This window comes from Rhamphochromis longiceps, linkage group LG11 (genome assembly GCF_057381845.1).
Source record: "Rhamphochromis longiceps isolate RC_006_pf linkage group LG11, R_longiceps_female_GT1.1, whole genome shotgun sequence".
Taxonomy (NCBI): Eukaryota; Metazoa; Chordata; class Actinopteri; order Cichliformes; family Cichlidae; genus Rhamphochromis; species Rhamphochromis longiceps.
This window is the reverse complement of record NC_140567.1, coordinates 2,705,926-2,727,500: the sequence shown is the minus strand read 5'-3', so window position 1 is coordinate 2,727,500 and position 21,575 is coordinate 2,705,926. Positions and strand designations below refer to the sequence as shown.

Sequence of the window (21,575 nt, the reverse complement as noted above, 5' to 3'; positions counted from 1 at the left end):
TAATAAAACATCTTGCAATTAAAGCCTAAATTGTGCACATTCACCTTTTAACCCTTTGTGAAACATTAGTATGAATAGCTCTAACAGGTTATTCCAGCCTTTTAAAAGTAAGAGCCCGTTTGAGGTGACCTGTTCTAGAGGGAGCTGCTGGAACAGGTGTGGCTGGTAAGGCTACTGCAGAATTAGGCGAGTCCCCTCACCCATCAGCTCCATGTAAACTCTGCATTGCCTGCTGGGTAATAGGATCAGAGCCGATCCAGACGTTCTGTATTTGTGTGCCGGCTCCACCAGATCAACACAGCACAGAATCAGAACCCTTCCCAGAGAAATGATGGATTTTGAATCAGAGTTTTCTGTCAACAGTTTAAATAGTTGCACAAACATTGCTGAGGCATTAGCTGCACTTTGTGTAAATAGCTGTATATAAGTTTGTTGCTTATAAAGAGGTCTATTCTGATTTTTTAGATCCTTCCATCAAGTGGAAACGACTTGTCCACATTTTTGAGCTATACTTTATTATAAATTCAACATGATATCCCAAAGTTTGTAGATGTCTTAACACCAGTTTCAGTAATGTATTCCAGACTGCATACTTGGGATTTCAACAGTAATAAAAATAATAGTAATGATGCAAATGATGCTGAAGCAAAAATTCCTCATTGTCATAAAGTTCAGCGAAACACAAAGAAGAGCAGTACTTTTATAACAATGTTCTGTAAATACTTTGTGTCAGTGATTCCTCCACAGAAGAACATGTACTGTGTTAAAATCACAGCCAGGCATAAGAGAAAGTTTGAGTTTGTCATTTGTCTCATTTATCAGTGTTTATTTTACACTGTGACAGGACTCCACACTTGATAGTCAGGACTCATTGTGATTATTATTAGTGTTTGACATTTGTCAGAGTGTGGAAGGAGAGTTAAAAACAAATCCACAAATTATTAGTAAAACTACCGTTACGACATCTACATAATGTAATTTACTAATCATATTATTTTTTTCAGTAATGATAGCTTTATTAGAACAATCATATCCAGCGATCAATGTTTTTTGTTTTTTTTTGTTTTTGTTTTTTAAGAAAGATGAAGGAAAAGAAAAACAGAAGGGGAGAGGGACAGTGAGAAAGGAAAAAAAATCTCCTGGATCACCTGTTGAGAGAAGAAGAGAAAACAAGCAAAAAAAACAAAGCAACATACTAAACACAACACCATCGCATTAATCTAGCTAAGTGTAAACAGCAGTAAATACTAAATATTCAATGTTGTTGTGCAGCACGCAGGACCGACAGCGCACAATGTGCTTTGAAGTAGCAGCCAAGAAAGGTGTAATTTTGGGCTTTTGCGCGCTTGTATTCAAAAGGTTTCCACATGTAATGGTCTGCAAGAGGATGTAGAGGACCATAGCCCCGCCCCCAGGGCATGAAGCAGGCATGGAGGAGATCCAGGCTCCAGACATCCAGAGGCCCCAGAGTGCGAGAGCCCAAGGAGGACCACCGGAGGGGCATCGTGCCACCCTCCTGGGAAGAGCTGAGGATCCCCAGACGAGGCATCACCCAGTAGCCACGGAGCAGAAGCTAGAGGGGGCTGCACCGGCGTGTCCGCCGGCTCTGTCGGCAGTCAGCTGTGCCAGAGTGAACCGAGCCGCAGGCCCAGAGGCCGGAGGCCCGAGGGCCCCCCGTGCCCCGGAAGAGGCCTGATCGAGCAACAGGCGCCAGGCCCCGCCAAGTAGTCACCGGGAGTGAGCCGGTACATACCTGAGCGCCCAGCCCCGGACACCAAGAACCACCAACGCACCGATCCCTGAGGGCATCTGTTACCGGCAGGGAGTGTGGTGAGGGGAGACAGGCCTTGGAGGGCCTGGGAGTTCCCAGAGAGGTGGAGTGTAAGACCCGACCTGACATATAGACACAGACAAACAGGCACACACAGACACAAACATGCATTCCCACCCTCATGCACACATATACAAACACTCAGCACTCACCCAACGTAAGGATTGACATAAATGGACAAGTACACACAATCACACTCCCCAAACATACTCTATACCCCGGGTCCAGGTACCCTCGCCCCCAGAGGGGGAAACAGCATCCAGACCCAAGAGATGTTACCCTTCCCCCCGGGGTGGAGGCAAGCAGACCGTCCCAGGCTCCGCAGCAGCAGGGAGGCCAATCGGACAGCCAACATCTCCTCCCAGCCCCCCCACCCCAATGGCCAGCAGAGAACGGGGGAGTGTGAAGACCCCATACCTCCCTCCTCCCGCTCATGTGTAGTGTTGCTGCGTGTTGTTCTAAAGTGCATTTAAAACCCGGGAGAGCATGGTGCTGCTGCCAGAGAGCAGCAGGTGTCAGCACGGCCCCTCCCGAGAACCCTCAATGTCTACATGGGTTTAAAATTGAGAGGTGGGCACCGGCGCCAGAGGTAGGTTTGAGTACACAGACCGTCCGCTGGACACCGTTAACGTGCCCACCCTCAAGGCCCTATATATATGTGTGTGTTATGAGAGTGTGAGTAATGTGGATGTCTAAGTTGTGAGATAAAATTGAGGCACAGGTGGCCAGAAGGGGACAGGGGGGGGGGGGATGTCTCCCCTGCACCCTCGTGACACACCCGCACCCCAAGGCCATGTGGGTGAGTGTGGTGGAGCGGGAAGAGGGAGGCAGCCGGGGATGGGGAGGAAAAGAAGGGAGGGGAGGATGCCCCTCCCTAGGGCCAGCTCCCCCGCTGACCCCAGTAGGCACCCCCGTCCTCTGGTACCCACCAAGGCAAGGGAGCCCAGGTCCATCCAGACCGGGGCCTACGGTAGCACTGCCAAGCCCCACAGGACCCGGGGCAGCCCACCCCACCCCACCGCAGAGGAAACTGTACCCACCCCAACATTCAATCGTCTCCCAGACTACACAAGACAACAGACACCCAGGTTAAGTTTATTCTCCACCTCTCCTATGTCTCTCCCCCACCTGCAGAGTGGACTCCTGCAAGGATGGAACAACCTCCCCGCCAGTTGAAGAGCCCCCCAGTTAGGCCGATGCACAAGAGGCCCCCTGCACCAGGGCTGATCATATTATTAATGTATTTATTTATTTATTCATCAGCAGTCTTAAGAAAGCCGGGAGAGGCTTCAGGCGACTACGACGGGTTATTTTACGACATAAATTTTGCCTGGTTTCTACATTCAGGGTCATATAATGATGATGTTTAACCACATTTCTGACTAAAACTAGACGAGCAATAGAAATGTATCTACGAGCAGTGTGTGAATATAAGGTATGACAACATTAAGCCCAAGCAGGCCCAGTTTTTAATAAGAAGACTGGTAACACAACCGCAGCAGTGATGAAGTCTGTCTGTACGCACGGCAAAGAGCAAAGAGCTGTTACAGAGACACTGACCTCAGGGAGAGACGAAGAACATGTTTTTCCCAGTAAAACCTTTACTGTTTGGGGGTGCACCAGGCCACAGGTCAAGGCTTTTGTAAGATATACAAATAAAAGTTTTTTTGCAGACCAATAAAAATGTACACAGTAAAACTGCGAGGCGCTGACAGATGTGACAGATGCTCATTTAAACCATTAAACATTGTAATGTCTGAGTTTTTATTATTGCTCATTAAAAAAGATTCTTTATCAATAATTGCTGCTCTAATCTCAATCCCATGTTGCCTCGTTCTCGAGTTCTCTCATTCACAGATGTGGGTGTCCACACCACGTGCCCGCTCGCAGTCCCCCACAGCCTTTTACAGCTGTAGTCTGTGGTTTGCACGGTCCCTCACTAAGACCAGTTTACATGGGCTGGTTCTCCCTACCTGTCATCAAATGGAGTTTTTGCACCTGTAACTGACTACTGCAGTGTTTTTGCAGGTACAGTGGGGCAAAAAAGTATTTAGTCAGCCACCGATTGTGCAAGTTCCCCCACTTAAAATGATGACAGAGGTCAGTAATTTGCACCAGAGGTACACTTCAACTGTGAGAGACAGAATGTGAAAAAAAAATCCATGAATCCACATGGTAGGATTTGTAAAGAATTTATTGGTAAATTAGGGTGGAAAATAAGTATTTGGTCACCTCAAACAAGGAAAATCTCTGGCTCTCACAGACCTGTAACGTCTTCTGTAAGAAGCTTTTCTGTCCCCCACTCGTTACCTGTATGAATGGCACCTGTTTGAACTCATCATCTGTATAAAAGACACCTGTCCACAGCCTCAAACAGTCAGACTCCAAACTCCGCCATGGCCAAGACCAAAGAGCTTTTGAAGGACACCAGGAAAAGTATTGTAGACCTGCACCAGACTGGGAAGAGTGAATCTACAATAGGCAAGCAGCTTGGTGTGAAAAAATCAACTGTGGGAGCAATCATCAGAAAATGGAAGACATACAAGACCACTGATAATCTCCCTCGATCTGGGGCTCCACGCAAGATCTCATCCCGTGGGGTCAAAATGATCATGAGAACGGTGAGCAAAGATCCCAGAACCACACGGGGGGACCTGGTGAATGACCTGCAGAGAGCTGGGACCAAAGTAACAAAGGTCACCATCAGTAACACACTACAACGGCAGGGAATCAAATCCCGCAGTGCCAGACGTGTTCCGCTGCTGAAGCCAGTGCATGTCCAGGCCCGTCTGAAGTTTGCCAGAGAGCACATGGATGATACAGCAGAGGATTGGGAGAATGTCATGTGGTCAGATGAAACCAAAGTAGAACTTTTTGGTATAAACTCAACTCGTCGTGTTTGGAGGAAGAAGAATACTGAGTTGCATCCCAAGAACACCATACCTACTGTGAAGCATGGGGGTGGAAACATCATGCTATGGGGCTGTTTTTCTGCCAAGGGGACAGGACGACTGATCCGTGTTAAGGACAGAATGAATGGGGCCATGTATCGTGAGATTTTGAGCCAAAACCTCCTTCCATCAGTGAGAACTTTGAAGATGAAACGAGGCTGGGTCTTCCAACATGACAATGATCCAAAACACACCGCCCGGGCAACAAAGGAGTGGCTCCGTAAGAAGCATTTGAAAGTCCTGGAGTGGCCTAGCCAGTCTCCAGACCTCAACCCCATAGAAAATCTGTGGCGGGAGTTGAAAGTCCGTGTTGCTCGGCGACAGCCCCAAAACATCACTGCTCTCGAGAAGATCTGCATGGAGGAATGGGCCAAAATACCAGCTACTGTGTGTGCAAACCTGGTAAAGACCTATAGTAAACATTTGACCTCTGTTATTGCCAACAAAGGTTATGTTACAAAGTATTGAGTTGTATTTTTGTTATTGACCAAATACTTATTTTCCACCCTGATTTACCAATAAATTCTTTACAAATCCTACCATGTGGATTCATGGATTTTTTTTTCACATTCTGTCTCTCACAGTTGAAGTGTACCTCTGGTGCAAATTACTGACCTCTGTCATCATTTTAGGTGGGGGAACTTGCACAATCGGTGGCTGACTAAATACTTTTTTGCCCCACTGTATCTGCGGCTGCATTTGGAGTCTCCCGTTCAGGGGACAAACTTCTGAGGCTGGATGCTGTCCGATCGAGTAATGCTGCCTGTGATCACTGCTGCTACGACTGCTAAATATTTGGAAAACAAGTTTAAATTCTGAGCATTACCAATCGTTGTACACACAATGGCAAAGCTTCGGTTTCCTTTGACCTTATTTTCATCATTGTATATCACCTGAAATGTTTAGAACAGAGCTCCACATATTTCTGGCATTTACACACACATGTTCACTATTGTTATGCAGTCTGAATGCTCTCTGCCTGGCCTGTCCATTTGCAGTCCATCTAAAATGCACCTCTCTGACAGGACCCAGCAAATCTTTCATTTTTAGCGTTTGTAAGAACAATGGCATAATTGTTTCACAAACTAAAAGTGAAGCTTGCACTCTAGAAGCCTTATGTCTTCTAATTATGTATATCAGTGTTTATAGACAGGTTCAGCCTTGTGATTCTGTGGTGGACTCATTTAAACCTCTCCTTTTTATGTTGCTGCAGAAACAAACTGAAGTAAAAGCCAGCCTACAGCACATTGTTGGGCCGTGGTCACTTTCTGCTCCATATCATGTTTGGCTTCAATCACATAGCCCGACAGCTGGTGCAGAATAAGAGGGTTTGGATATTTTGACTTGTTTTTAGTTTTCCAGCCCCTCGTGCCAATAATTCCCTCCGTCCATCTGCGGGTCGCGGGGCAGCAGCCTAAGGAGAGAAACCCAGACCCCTCTCTCCCCAGCTCCAGCTTATCCAGGGGATCACCAAGGCGTTCCCAGGCCAGCTGAGAGATGTAATCCTGGGTCTGCCCCGAGGCCTCCTCCTGGTGGGACATGCCCAGAACACCTCACTCAGGAGGCGCCCAGGAGGCATCTTTATCAGATGCCTGAACCACCTCAGCTGGCTCCTTTCGATGTGGAGGAGCAGCGACTCGACTCTGAGCCCCTCCCGGATTGGCTGAACTCCTCACCCTATCTCTGAGGGAGAGGCCGGCCACCCTTTGGAGGAAGCTCATTTCTGCCACTCGTTCTTTCGGCCATGCCAGTAATTATTTATGAGTTTTAGCAAACATACAGCATGTTACTGTCCAACCAACAACTCGTGGCACAAAAGGCAATAACTGTCGTACCTCTGTGGATCCAGTAAAAGCCACCTTGTCGACATCCATGTGCCTTGCAATGGCAGCACCAGCTGTTGGTCCCATGCCAGACAGGATATTCACAACACCTTCAGGAAAACCCACCTGGAACAGAACCAAAGCTTAGGAAAACCTGGCTTTTTGTGTATAGGGTCACATCAAAAATACATTACTCTCTCTTTCAATAAAATTTAACACATCAGGACATTTTTTAAATCATGTCGTCCTTACCAGGTCCTATACGATTTAAATACAACTCAGATGAATAACAATACACAATGTGTTAAACCACGTCATTATTGATCTCCCAAAACTGAAACCAAAATGCAGCAGCAGTGTGTAGGACGTCCCCCGGGTTCAGCAGCAAGTCGCAGTGATGGTTTCTCTGTGAATAATCTCTCACATCACCCCCGGAGAATTTTACTCGCTCTTCTTTACAACGATACTTTAGTTCATTGAGCTTTGTGGGCATTTGTTTATGCACAGCTCTTTGAGGGTCCCAGCACAATACTTCAGTTGGGTTAGGGTCTTGGTGTTGAGTAGACCACTGCAGGACCTTAATTCTTTTCCTTTTCAGGCACTCTGTGGTAGATTTCCTGCTGTGCTGGGATCCTTGTCCTGCTGCTTGATCCATTTTGGCTCACTGACAAATGGCCGCACGTTTGACTGCTGAGGTGGTTAAAATAAGCTCTCCAGTGTCCTGGCCCCTCTGGTAGATCACATTAAACCTAATTCTGTTATGGGATGGCTGTTGGAGAGCATTCCTCCCTATAGTGGTACCAAAGGTTGTATTCCAGCTCCCGAGGAAATCACACCTCCCAGACTACAGTGTGTGCCAGCGCTGGAGAGGAGATTCCTCTCTCAGTCTGGGCTGGGTGGGAGTTTGCTCTTTGTCACCAGTTGCTCATGAGTTCATGGATTGAATCCTGTCTCTCAGAGAGGTCGTTTTCCGTAGCCATGGGGCAGCACTCCTCGGCCTCTGCCCCATTCACCGTGGTGTTCCTCAAGGATCTGTGCTCGGCCCAGTTCTTTTTTCCTTGTACATGCAGCCGTTAGGATTAATATTTTAAAAATATAACATTTCCTTCACTGCTACGCCGACGACATACAAATTCATTTCCCTTTGACATCGGATGTTTCTACTTCTCTGCAAGCCCTATTTGACTGTCTAAATGAGAGAGACTAAACTTGGTTATCACGTCTCTCACACTGAACCAGGATAAGACCGAAGTTACAGTTTTGATAGTCACACCCCGCTGGAACAGCTACAGTGAGGCAAAAAAGTATTTAGTCAGCCACCGATTGTGCAAGTTCCCCCACCTAAAATGATGACAGAGGTCAGTAATTTGCACCAGAGGTACACTTCAACTGTGAGAGACAGAATGTGAAAAAAAAATCCATGAATCCACATGGTAGGATTTGTAAAGAATTTATTCGTAAATCAGGGTGGAAAATAAGTATTTGGTCAATAACAAAAATACAACTCAATACTTTGTAACATAACCTTTGTTGGCAATAACAGAGGTCAAACGTTTACTATAGGTCTTTACCAGGTTTGCACACACAGTAGCTGGTATTTTGGCCCATTCCTCCATGCAGATCTTCTCGAGAGCAGTGATGTTTTGGGGCTGTCGCCGAGCAACACGGACTTTCAACTCCCGCCACAGATTTTCTATGGGGTTGAGGTCTGGAGACTGGCTAGGCCACTCCAGGACTTTCAAATGCTTCTTACGGAGCCACTCCTTTGTTGTCCGGGCGGTGTGTTTTGGATCATTGTCATGTTGGAAGACCCAGCCTCGTTTCATCTTCAAAGTTCTCACTGATGGAAGGAGGTTTTGGCTCAAAATCTCACGATACATGGCCCCATTCATTCTGTCCTTAACACGGATCAGTCGTCCTGTCCCCTTGGCAGAAAAACAGCCCCATAGCATGATGTTTCCACCCCCATGCTTCACAGTAGGTATGGTGTTCTTGGGATGCAACTCAGTATTCTTCTTCCTCCAAACACGACGAGTTGAGTTTATACCAAAAAGTTCTACTTTGGTTTCATCTGACCACATGACATTCTCCCAATCCTCTGCTGTATCATCCATGTGCTCTCTGGCAAACTTCAGACGGGCCTGGACATGCACTGGCTTCAGCAGCGGAACACGTCTGGCACTGCGGGATTTGATTCCCTGCCGTTGTAGTGTGTTACTGATGGTGACCTTTGTTACTTTGGTCCCAGCTCTCTGCAGGTCATTCACCAGGTCCCCCCGTGTGGTTCTGGGATCTTTGCTCACCGTTCTCATGATCATTTTGACCCCACGGGATGAGATCTTGCGTGGAGCCCCAGATCGAGGGAGATTATCAGTGGTCTTGTGTGTCTTCCATTTTCTGATGATTGCTCCCACAGTTGATTTTTTTCACACCAAGCTGCTTGCCTATTGTAGATTCACTCTTCCCAGTCTGGTGCAGGTCTACAATACTTTTCCTGGTGTCCTTCGAAAGCTCTTTGGTCTTGGCCATGGCGGAGTTTGGAGTCTGACTGTTTGAGGCTGTGGACAGGTGTCTTTTATACAGATGATGAGTTCAAACAGGTGCCATTCATACAGGTAACGAGTGGGGGACAGAAAAGCTTCTTACAGAAGACATTACAGGTCTGTGAGAGCCAGAGATTTTCCTTGTTTGAGGTGACCAAATACTTATTTTCCACCCTAATTTACGAATAAATTCTTTACAAATCCTACCATGTGGATTCATGGATTTTTTTTTCACATTCTGTCTCTCACAGTTGAAGTGTACCTCTGGTGCACATTACTGACCTCTGTCATCATTTTAGGTGGGGGAACTTGCACAATCGGTGGCTGACTAAATACTTTTTTGCCCCACTGTACCTGATGCCTTAGGGCCCCTTGCTAGCCATCTCTCGCTCACTGTTAGAAACCTTGGTGTTTTCCTGCTCTTTCAAACTCGAGAAATCGACCTCCTCTGTGGTAAAAACTGTTTCAACCAGCTGCGTCAGATATCTAAAGCAAAGCCATACCTCCCTTTGAAGGACCTCGAAAAGCTTATTCACACTACTGTAATTCCCTCTACTCGGGCCTCCCACCTTCCTCTGTTCACCGGCTCCAGTTAGCTTGAAACGCAGCTGCGCGTCTCTTAACTGGTACTAGAAATTTCCCCACATCACACCAGTTTTAGCCAACCTACATTGGCTCCCTGTTGATTATCGTATCAATTTCAAAAATTCTCTTGCATACCTTTAAAATTTTAAACAATTTGGCTCCCAGCTATCTATGCAAACTCATTTGTATATCCCTAATAAGGCACTTGATCTTCCAATCAAATGCTCCTGACGCAACCGAGGTCCCGTCTGAAGTCCAGACTCTGGAGTAACCTCCCTCCTTATATTCGTTCCTCCGAGTCCATCCAGTCTGGCTTTTGATTCAAACTAATATGTTATTTCGTGGCTAGTTATGTTTTTTTTACCCGTATTGTTCATATTGTTTCCTGCCTCCTTTTAACCGTTTCTTTTTTATTCTGTCTTATGCTATTGCTCTGACCGACTGTGAAGCACTTTGGGCAACTTTGTTGTTTATTATGTGCTATAGAAATAAATTTTGATTTGATTTGAATTTCAAGGCAGCAGCCAGGGATCAGAGGGCTTCAGGTTCAGCGAGCTCAGGATCGTATCTCTGCTTTTTGCTTATGATGTGCTTCCTTTGGTTTCATCGAGCTACAGCAGACAGCTTGCAGTGGGGCTGTTTGCAGCGCTGCATCTCTGTGCTGGCTTTGGAGCACCTGGTGTCCCCCAGAGGAGGCTGACGAGGTCTATGCTGCAGTGTCCCGGGCCCAGACCAGGTTAAGATGCACAAAAATATTTATGGATATTTTGGGGACTTCTTTTGATTTTACAACACATTTCTCTACATTATGTAACAAGATTTCACAATTTAAGTTCATAACAAAGAAAAAGATTGAAATACTGATGTCGACGTTCCTCTGCACTACATTTGTGATGACTAATACTTTGCGATTACAAACTGAAACATACCTCTTTGATTAGGCTGGCTACATAAAGCGCAGTGAGTGGCGTCTGCTCTGCGACCTTCATCACCACAGTGTTACCAGTTGCTAAGGCAGGGCCAAGTTTCCACGCCTGCATCAGCAGAGGGAAGTTCCACTGCAGGAGGAGACAATTATAAGTAAAGATAATTTGACACTTCACCTATAAAATATCCACATCCTGCTTGTATTAACACTTCTGTGACAAAGGAAATCATCCATATCATTTCTGCTAGTGATGGGAATTCCAGCTCTTTTTAGAGAACCGTCACTTTCGGCTCGACTCACTAAAAAGAGCCTGCTCTTTCTCTTTATATTTTATATTTTAAAAATATATACGGTGGCCCCTAAAGAGAAAAAGCACGTACAAACTCCAAAACAAATTCCTAGAGTTAACTGAACTTCCAAAACAGCTACCCTGATCACTTAAATCACACAATTGAAAGCATATGTGTGTTGTTTGTGTATTTATACACAGGCACTCATATATATTCAAATAATAATTTACCTGTTACTACCACACACCAAATCAGGTCGTTGGTACTTGCTGGCTTGTGTAGCCACGAGGTAACAAAAGCTCAACACTGCCCCCTAGCATCCTGGAGCACTTCTGTTGTGTTTTGGAGTTTGTACGTGCTCTCACAATTTTCTGTAACTAATTGCGATTAATCGCAATTACTTGATCAATAGCCGAGTTGCAATGACTTTTTTTTTCAACCTTTAATTTAACCTTCTAAGACCCAAACTCTTTCGTGGCATGCATTTTAATTTCTCTTTGCTATTTGGGCTGATTGGGAGCTGATGACTGTAAAAACAAAGAATTGCCTGATTCTTTATTAACTGATTTTTGGTTCTGAGAAAAATGAGATCCACATATGAAGATGTAGTTTTAAATTTCAATAGAACAGTGACAGCATAATGTGGATATCAGGCTGTTGTAGAGTAAAATTTAGTATTTTGGTCTAAATAACCCAAAATGTGATGTCCACATTTGAAAACACCATGTCCTAGGAGGCTAAGCTTCTAACTGACATTTATGCAATATAGTGAAGTAAATGCAGAATAAACACAAAGAATGTGTTTTGGAGTTTGTACGTGCTTTGTCTCTAGGGGCCACCGTAAATATACTTTTATTTATTCACTCCACATAAAATGTAATAAATAAATCATATAATACTAAAACCAACTATTCACATTTCAACTTTTAACTATTTAAATTTTCAGCTTTTTCCTTTTAAACTAATTTAAAGTGAAACAACACAAAACACTGAAGTTGCAGTCCGTTTGGCCTCTCAGGGCCACCGTACAAAACACTGCAAACCACAACACAATAAAATCTAAATTAAAATGTGCAAAAGTTGCACCTTCTCTGTCATATGGGCCTGGGATGATTTTTTGGGAGAGTGTTTTCCTGCTTGGACTTGCATACATAGGATTCACTGCATGAATAAACTTTCTGAATCCTTTATCATCTGCAACTGAAAATAGTTGTGGATGATTACTATACCTTTGTAATGTGACGTTGTTGTCCCTGGCTCTCTCTCTCTCCCTCCCGCTCTGTTCCTGTGCTACTGCGACTGTAACTACCCCCCCCCCTCCCCCCGCTCAGCACAAGCCCCCTTCTCACGTGAGGAGTGAAGCAGAAAAAAGTGTGAGAGAAAGACAAAAAAACAAACCTTGGGAGCCGGCTCGTGTCGTTCACTTCATAGAGCCGGCTCTAAGACCATGAACCAGAGCAGTAACTGTTGTTTCAGTGTTAATATCCAATGATGCTGTATCTGTATAGCTATATCTGGTGTATCGTGGTCTGTGGCTCAGCTGCAGGGGAGGGGTGGTACACTGGGTTCAGGGGGCAGTGCCGGGGGGGCTGGCAGGCCTCCCCTATTTCAGTAGCATGCTGGGACCTGGGAGAGAGAGGAGCTGGACGGTCTGCGGTCCAGACTGTCAGAACGAGCAAACAGCAGCTACTAGAGCCTGGAAAGGGCAGATTATAAATACATGGATCGCTGTGCGTATATGCAGAGCTCGGCTGAGGATAAAACTACTCTGTGTCTTTCAATCACAGGATAACCAAGTGACATTTACCTCGTTACAATTCGGTAGCAAAAGCTGTTACAAACATACAATCATGTAAAAAAGTCGCACACCCTCTGTCAGCGCTCAGATTGTTCTTATCAGGACGGAGTAAAACAATGACCTGGTCCCTTTTAGGTTTGACCCTCTTCATGTATGTTGGTACACGTCGTTCTGCACAACACGGCAAAAATGTGACCAAGTGTAGAACCTGTTTTATCAGCAATAACTTAAAGTGATACAGAAAATTATGATTTCATCAGTATCTCATATCACTGGACTTTTCTTCAGTCAAGTCTTGAAATTTTTTTAGATGCAACTTTTTAAACGTAAGCCACGTTGCCATGGTAACCCTTCCAAACAGGTGATACTTGCTCCTTCATCTCTTAATCATGCTGTCACTAACTTAGCGTTTCACATGCCCACTGAGGCATTCATTTCATGCCACACTGTATGTACACAGAGGTCACGGGTGACTCTGCAGCCTTCACTCTGCAGGTGTAAAGAGAATATGTGAAGCATCTTTCTACTTCCTTACCGGTATGATCTGTCCACAGACTCCAATGGGTTCATGTCTAGTGTAGCAGAAATAATCTCCATCGATGGGGATGGTCTTTCCCTCCCATTTGTCGGCCCAGCCTGCATAATATCTACACAACAGAAGTGGATTTACACACTGCGGGGTTGGATAAGGAGGCAGCTGAATGCTTCAGCAAGAAATAACAAGGAAATGATTGGACTTTGTAACATCATTTCAGATACACTTTGAAAGGCTCTAAAACTTTGTTGTGTGTTTGTTACCTGAAAACTTTCACTACTGTGGGCAGATCCACTGCATAGGCAACAGCATAGGGCTTCCCATTGTCAAGGGTCTCAAGCTCCTGTGGAAACAACACAACAGTTTCACATGGTATAGAAAACATTGACATAACAAAAGTGCAACATCATGAGGCTCCATGTACTGCAAATGTCATATAAAGGAACAATGCTGTGTTGGTGTCATCTTTACAGGCTGCAGAGAGACGCTGTAGATGACAGCAATGCTACCCGAGCTCCACAGTCGATCATCAAACCCTGATGAATGTGAACAAAACAGGTCACAGTAAACGATAAAACAGTCCTGTGAAAAAGTCCGATGTCCCACGGGAACACGGGCTTCTTAAGGAAGTATTTCAGAAATGAGAGCGCACAGAAAAGATGACACTTGTGCTTTGTACTTTTTCATAATTGAAGTGAAAAATAAAGAACCTTTGCTCTCGTGGCCAGATGGTTGTAGACAAACTGTTGTCACATTGGCTTGTAGAATATTTTCCCAGTAATCCGATCGTTTATTTCAGTTGGTTTGGACAGGGTTGAGTCACAGGCATTCACAAACTTCACTCTGAACCACAGCTCTTTAAATCCTGTCGTTACGATGCTCGACACTAACACAGCATAGGTGGATGTAACCGACGCCAGTGCGCTACATTCTCAGTGACAGAAAAAGCAGTCGCAACATCTGGAAGACGTCTAAAAGTTATTTCTACCAACTCTTCTCACAAGAACACTGAAAGTTTTATGATTGCAAATAGAGGTAATGCATCAACGAGGATTAAATGTCTGCTCGTGCGGTCGCCGGTTTAGCTCAGCGCGCTGAGCGGGCGGCCACATGCCATACGGCTGAGGGCGGCCAGCCCGCGGCCCCTCCTCGCTCTGCCCCACGCTTTCCTGTCATTTCTTCACTGTGTCTATCAAATAAAGCTGAAAAATGCCAAAAGATATATTTACAAAAGTTTGCTCATGCATGACTATCTCAGAAAGAGCCAAATATTTCCATCAGATACTTTTGCACATGACTGTGGTCACGATGAACAGAGAAGTACAAGAAAAGCTGCTGTCAGAGTTTTAGCCTTTAAGGATCACTCACAGCGAGGTAGGCAGCATCTCTCTCTATAGCATCAGCCAATCTGTTCAGCAGCACGCCACGATGAGAGGCATCCGTCCGTCGCCATGGTGATCCCAACCTGAAGGCATTACTTGCTGCTTTCACTGCCTTCTCCACATCTGCCTGGAAAGACAGCAGTGCAGGATTAGCCGAGCAGTTAGTTAGGAGGTGTTTATAAAGTAATACAGCATCAAACACTGGTTAGGGCCAAGGAAAGCCAAATGAAGGAATTCGTGTGCATTCAAATTGTGGTCAGTAGACAAAGTATAATTCACCAGTCCTCTTTTGATCGATCCGTCAATATTCATATGATACTGTAAATATCCATAACGAAAGAAAAAACATTTACAATCAAATAGAAAAGACAAAATTGAGACTAATACAGATTTATATAGTGCCAAATCACAGCAACAAAAGTCTCAGGACACTTTATGTTGTAAAGTAAAGACACACAGAAGCAACAACCATCAAACGACCGCCTTTGAGCAAACACCCGGCAGAACCAGGCTCAGGGAGGGGCAGCTGTGGACGGGAGTGTGGGGAGTAAGGACCAAGACCCACATCAGCTGATTCAGATTGCGTGGCAGAGGACAAAAATAGCGACGCAGTTCAGAGCAGGGATGTGGACATGTGCTTCTGCACACAAGAGGACGAGATAAACAGGTTCCAGGACAGAAACAACCGCACCGTGCTGCTAACACAACTTCAGTTCTTTGCAAGCGTCTGCTAAGACAGCATGCTAACACTAAGCTAGCCAAGAAGCCAGAGTGAATGGCGACCCCAGCACCCTGACCCTCGACCTCAGCAGTAACAGGCAGATGAGCAGTTGGGCTGCAGCCGCCCATTTCTACAGCAGAATCACCGTGGTGATCACTTTCTTGTGCTGGTCTTCATTTTTGCTTTATGCAATCAGTAACGGTTTCATTAAATGAAGGCATGTTGTACAAACCCCATTCATAGAGATATTTAAGCAACATTAATTAACAGTAGCTTCTTTGAAGAAATGGGATCTAATAGACACATTTGGAGGAAGTGATTATTGACGCTATTTAAATATCAATAGTACTGAAAGTAGCTGTGAGTAATGACATGTCTGTGAGATGCTTATGAATATTTTTTTCTCCAACTGTTAAAATTGTATTTGTGAAGAAATCTGTGAAGTTGTTACTAATTAAGATTGAATGAATACTCAGCTGACCACAGCCCGACTCTTACTCTGCCTGGATACAGCGCTGAAGAGAAACCTGGGGTTACTAGTGGGGCGACCGTGGCTCAGGGTTGGGAAGCACATCTGTAACCAGAAGGTCGCCGGTTCGATCCCTGCTCTCTCTGTCCTGGTCGTTGTGTCCTTGGGCAAGACACTTTACCTAACGCCTACTGGTGTTGGCCAGAGGGGCCGGTGGCGCGATATGGCAGCCTCGCTTCTGTCAGTCTGCCCCAGGGCAGCTGTGGCTACAGCTGTAGCTGCCTCCACCAGTGTGTGAATGAATAGTGGCATTGTAAAGCGCTATAAATGCAATCCATTATTATTAGTAAGATGTCCTATATTTACAGAGGGCTTCTTTTTACAACAATAGACTGCTTTCCAGGCTCACTGAGAATCTAAATGAGTGAGATCCCATTTCCTCTCCACCTTACAGGAAAGTTGCTTTAAGGAGTGTGTTTGAGCATTACACCAGGGAGTCAAGTACGTCTGATTTTAGGCTCTCTTTGCTGCGAGGAAGTAACACTGTTAACCAGATAATCAACTTATTTGGAAGTAGATGATCAGACATAAGTTTTCATGTCAAATGTACACATAAATGTAAAGTCATAAGCACTCCCCATGACTCAGCAGCTTGTTTGTTCAGATGCAACTTTGCAAACCTCATCCATGCTGCCACGTTCTTTTTGTTTTATTAGAGAAGAGGGTTTCTGCTGGAAAACCTTCCAGACAAGCCCTTGTTCACTGTCATGAACTTTAATATTTAACATGCTCACTGACATCTGTCGAGTCTGACATGTATTCTTGGGTTTCTTACAATTGGATCTGAGCAGTGGAGCTCTGATAGAGATGTGACCACCTTCAGGGATTTTTATAAAGCTGCTGGGACAAAATATGGACCACAAGCCCCCAAAATTCCTAGTTTCTCTTCATATCTTAATGTTTCCTTCATGAATAGATGATCCACGTCGTACTGGCTGTCATAATGGAGTAATGTTTTATCCACCAGGGTAGCAACTAGGTCACATGACTGAAAACTATGAACACTGTATGATAAAATAAGTTTCCATGGATGGAATGTGTTATTTCATAGGAACAAGAGTAGAATTTTATTTTAAGTCCACCCTGAGTGGCGTCCCAGTCCCCATGCATGTTGAAGAGGCAAATGTGTCAGGGCATCCACGCTGCCACGGACTACAAGGCCCCACCGTGTAAGCGTGTTACCGACACCTCTCTCCCAAATGTACTTAACACATTCCATGCCAGGTTTGAGACCCAAAACAACGAGCCAGCACGGAAAACCATCCCCTCGCCAGACAACCAAGTGCTGTCCCTGACTGCAGCCAGTGTGAGAAGGACTCTCGCTGGGGTCGACCCACACAAAGCTGCTGGACCAGAGGATATACCTGGACGTGTGCTCAGTCTGTGCTGACCAGCTGACTGATGTCCTAGCAGACGTCTTTAACAAGATGTTAGCATTCAGGCCAAAGAGTTCAATCTTTGTTTCATCACAGATTTTTGTTTCTGTTATGTGACTTTTACTGAGGAGCGGCTTCCATGTGGAGTGCTGTAGAAATGGCTCTTTCTAGATGATTCACCTCTCTCCAGTCCAACACTGGCGCTCTGTCAGAGTGACCTTCACCTCACTGACTAAGACCTTTCTATTGTTCAGATTGGCTGGACGGTCAGTGTCCTGTGAACTCCCATCAAGTCACTGTAGAAACATCTGACAGATGCTTGAGTCTCAGGTAAAGGCTGTGAATACTTCTATTATATTTCTGTTTTTCATTTGAAATAGATGTGCAAGTATATTAAGCAGACTTTTTTCACTCAGTGGAACAAGTGAAGCGCTGTGAATACTTCCTGGATTTCTGCCTATCTGTAAGCATGTACTGATTTTAATCACAGAAAGTTTAAAAATACAGACAAGTCAGCAGCTACAAGTCACACAGCCTTCTGACACGAAGCCATACTTGAGTCCTAAAAAATCCTCCACACTATTATAATGTATGTTTTTTACATGGATCTGAGCGTTTGCTCTTCATCTGGTTCATCAGCAATCACTGCTGCTCCCAGTTACAGATAACACTGTGGTTTTTACAAAGCTCCAATACGAACTAAATATGAACACACATAAACATGTACCTACAGTCAGCATATGGTAAATTCATTATGGTCAGTCCATCTGAGCCTGCCTTTCACCAGCACAGCCAGCACTAAGCAGCTGCTCAGTGTCACAGTTAAAGTGCTGAGAACTGGTGATGGCGCAGCCTGAGCCTGTAAGTCTGAGCTCAGGGTTGATGATCCCTGAAAGACACTGTAAGGTTCATCACTTACAAGGTGTAAAAACAGCTGGGCAAAAACTTGTCTGTACTTTTAGTGTCCACTCACATCTGGTTACACACAGACACTTTGCTACAGTAACAGTCCCACAGGTTATGGGTTAGTGGAAGAACGTAGACTTTAGATTAGTGATGCGCGAATCATGAACGAATCGTTCATTACTCGAGAATCACTTTACTGACTCATGAATCATGATTCACAAGCCCAACTGACTCACTGACTCATCCCTGTTGCTGTTAGCAGCAATGTATCTAGCTTATAATTAAAATTGTGGAGAAAAACACAACATCCAGTATCTTAACAAAAAGATTTCTGCTCTGAACTGGAAGAAAAAACCCTGAGTAGAAGCTCACATCAAGAAAATAGCTCCTCGGTTCACAGTAGCATCGCTCTGCTAACATGCTAACAGCACATTTGAGCTACTCACCCCCTCCCTCCTGTGCTGAATCATAGAGCGAGCGAACGAATCACTCACTCACCCCCTCCCTCCTGGCTCACAGCTTCTTCTTCTTCTTGGTTGGCAACCAATGTTAAGGCACATTACCGCCCCCTGGCTCACAGCTCAGTGGACATTTAGATGAGAAAATATATATTTAACACATTTAAGGAAAATACTAATAAAATAAAAAATAAAAATATAATAAAATAAAATAAATGTTTATTAAGCAATTTTGATAGGAAATTGCTTAATTTTAGAAATGTTTTTGCTCTTTTTTGCTCTATAAAATAGTTGTTTTCTTTTAGAATCATTCATCTTAGCAGTAGGATTTACATGAAAAGAGAAACAAATTAAGTTTGAGTGAAAATGTACATTTTTTGCACACTCTGGTCGACTGACTCAGTGAATCAAATGACTGAAAAATCGATTCACTTTGGTGAGTGACTCATTAAAACTCGATTCAGTAAAAAGAATCAAATTTACCATCACTACTTTAGATGGTTAACAACCGACTGCAGGATATCTTTGTGTTTTTACCTTTACAGACTCTTACCTCATCAGCTTCTGCAACCTGACAGATGACTTCACCAGTTGCCGGATTTATCGTAGGAAACGTTTTCCCACTCACTGCATCATGCCACTCATTGTTGATAAAGAGCTGAAACATTAAAAAGGTCAGTACATCATTACGAGTACAGCGACTCTGATAAAGTAAAACACTCAATACTGTTTCCTGTAATGACTGTAAAACACTGATTTCAAGACAGCCAATTGAATGTTTTAATGAAATAAAGACAAAGGTCTCGCAGACTTCTGTCAGACATTTTCCTTTTGTATCTTTAAATGTAGCAGGATAAAGAGGAACTTCCACTTCTGTGATTTTTAAAAATGAATTTTGTTTTCATGCTTGACTTTTTATTGTGTTCTTAAAGAGCTTACACAAAGTCACAACTGTCATTTACTGGTGTCTAATAGAAACAATGACACTGCATGTGATATTGTTACCAATTTACCAACTAGCTTCCTAATATTAAGTGTCTCTGGGCAACTGTTGTTGTAATTTGTTGCTCACTAAATAACGAACTGAACTCTTAGCCACAAAGTCCAAACTTTAACACCAGCTAAATGCAGACAGACGTATACTACAGCCCGCTGCTACACTGGCAGGTAAATGTTTATACCAAGGCTGCAACGATTCATCAAGAAACTCATCGAAGCCAATTCTTTGTGTTGATGCTTCGTTTAACGCACAGCTCTGACGCGCTCAGTGGTGACGATGGAAACATAACCATAGTTGGGTTTATGACTGAACGATCTCAGGAAATGATCTAATTACGATTTTTCTGGCAGATATTGTGATTTCAATTCAATTCACGATTTTCTTCAAATTAACCTTCAGCACAAAATTCACAGGGTACAGTAACACTAACAAACGTGACAGAAAATGACGTCATATCATCAAAAAATAATGCCGTTACTCTAATGTAGCATGAAAAGTAAAGGTAAGAAGTGATTTCAAATGTATTTCTTAATAAGAAACATGCATGTAACTCTCTAAAGTTTTTGACCAATGGCAGTTATTACAAATGAGGAACTGAAAGAGCCATTTTTGACTGTCTTAACTTAAAAAATCCTTAATTGTGTGAAGTTAAACAAGCTTGAGAATCAAGTTAATAATTACTAATTAGAAAAACAAAATTCAACAATTCCAACAAAGGAAAAAGCCTCTGCTTTGACCACATATCAGTAACACTCTGCTTGTTCTTTACACTCTCACAGCTGTGGGATGGTCAGCTGGACAGTAGGTGTGGGGGGGTATCGCATATCTGCTGTCCAGCGTGGGGAGGTTTGTATTTAGTGACCGTGTTAACACACACCACGTCCCTGGCTATATGGGCTCAAAATGTGGTCATAAATATTGTGTACTTGTAAATCAGTTTCGTATGTGTAAAAAGATTTGTGCGTGGACTTTGCCAAAAAACCCTGCAAGTTACAAGTACGAAGTTTGACCCTATTTTTCTTCCTTTCATCTGATTGGTCAATGCCATGTCAATCACAAATGTAACAATCCAATCAGAGAACAGATGGCTTTTATGAAACTGCAGGTAACAGGGACCATGCTGATACAAGAAACACGCGTGACCCGTGGATCTTTAGAGAGTCTCCATGAGCACAAGGACAACATTTAAAGAGGAGTTCTTTTGACTTTCTCAGTCTTGGCCATCTCCTCCTCTGCCCGTGAGCTCAGTCACTGCACACCACGCAGCAGAAGGTCTCCGTTACTGCAGAGCACTGCGTGCAGGATCTGAGGGAGCACAGCTCAGCTGAGTGAGTTTTCACAACAAATACCGGAGAAACAAGAATCATCCCATACTGGCCGTTTCTGTCGTGCATAGATTAAATCTTCATGATCATGTTGTGAAATCCCACGAGCTCAGCGTGGCGCAGCGCTCAGAGTTATATAAGCTCCAAGTGAAAGCTGAGCGTGACCTGTTGCTGCTTCACTGTTAGCTCTGTGAGCAGCTCGTCCCTCCTATCATAGCTCTGCATGCAGAGTGCTGGAAGCACAGCACCGCGCAGTTTATACACTTTATAGCGCTTTAATAGCGCTCCTGTCACGCTGCGCGCACTTGTTGATTACGCAGTTGGCTAACATCCAACATCTCGTCAGCGCAGTAACAACCGCTGGAGCGACTCTACCTTGTTGTAGTGGACCTCCGGCTGGGTGCTGGGTGCTGGGATGGCGGCTGCAGAGTAGTGACAGACCGGCAGTCGTCTTAGTGTTGGAAGGCTCCGAAAAAGCACAGCGCGAAGCATGATTCCTGCTGCTGAACACCGAGACAGCGAGCTGCAAACACGGGAGATGTGGGTGAAGGTCGCGGCGGGGGGGCTGAGCAGCACCATCAGGGCCGCCCACTT

General features: G+C 44.4%; 1 protein-coding gene across 1 annotated transcript in view; it reads right to left on the bottom strand.

The window, feature by feature from the left end:
• The window catches only part of LOC146658410 (aldehyde dehydrogenase, mitochondrial-like), a 32,190-nt gene extending 10,615 nt beyond the window's left edge, over positions 1–21,575 (bottom strand). Inside the window, exons 1-7 of the mRNA XM_085422030.1 lie at positions 21,357–21,575; positions 19,210–19,314; positions 14,653–14,793; positions 13,548–13,627; positions 13,285–13,396; positions 10,663–10,791; positions 6,618–6,731 (exon numbers count right to left, since the gene is read on the bottom strand). Coding sequence (XP_085278156.1) covers positions 6,618–6,731; positions 10,663–10,791; positions 13,285–13,396; positions 13,548–13,627; positions 14,653–14,793; positions 19,210–19,314; positions 21,357–21,560 — 885 coding nt within the window. The 5' untranslated portion in view covers positions 21,561–21,575. The remainder of the gene's footprint in view (positions 1–6,617; positions 6,732–10,662; positions 10,792–13,284; positions 13,397–13,547; positions 13,628–14,652; positions 14,794–19,209; positions 19,315–21,356) is intronic.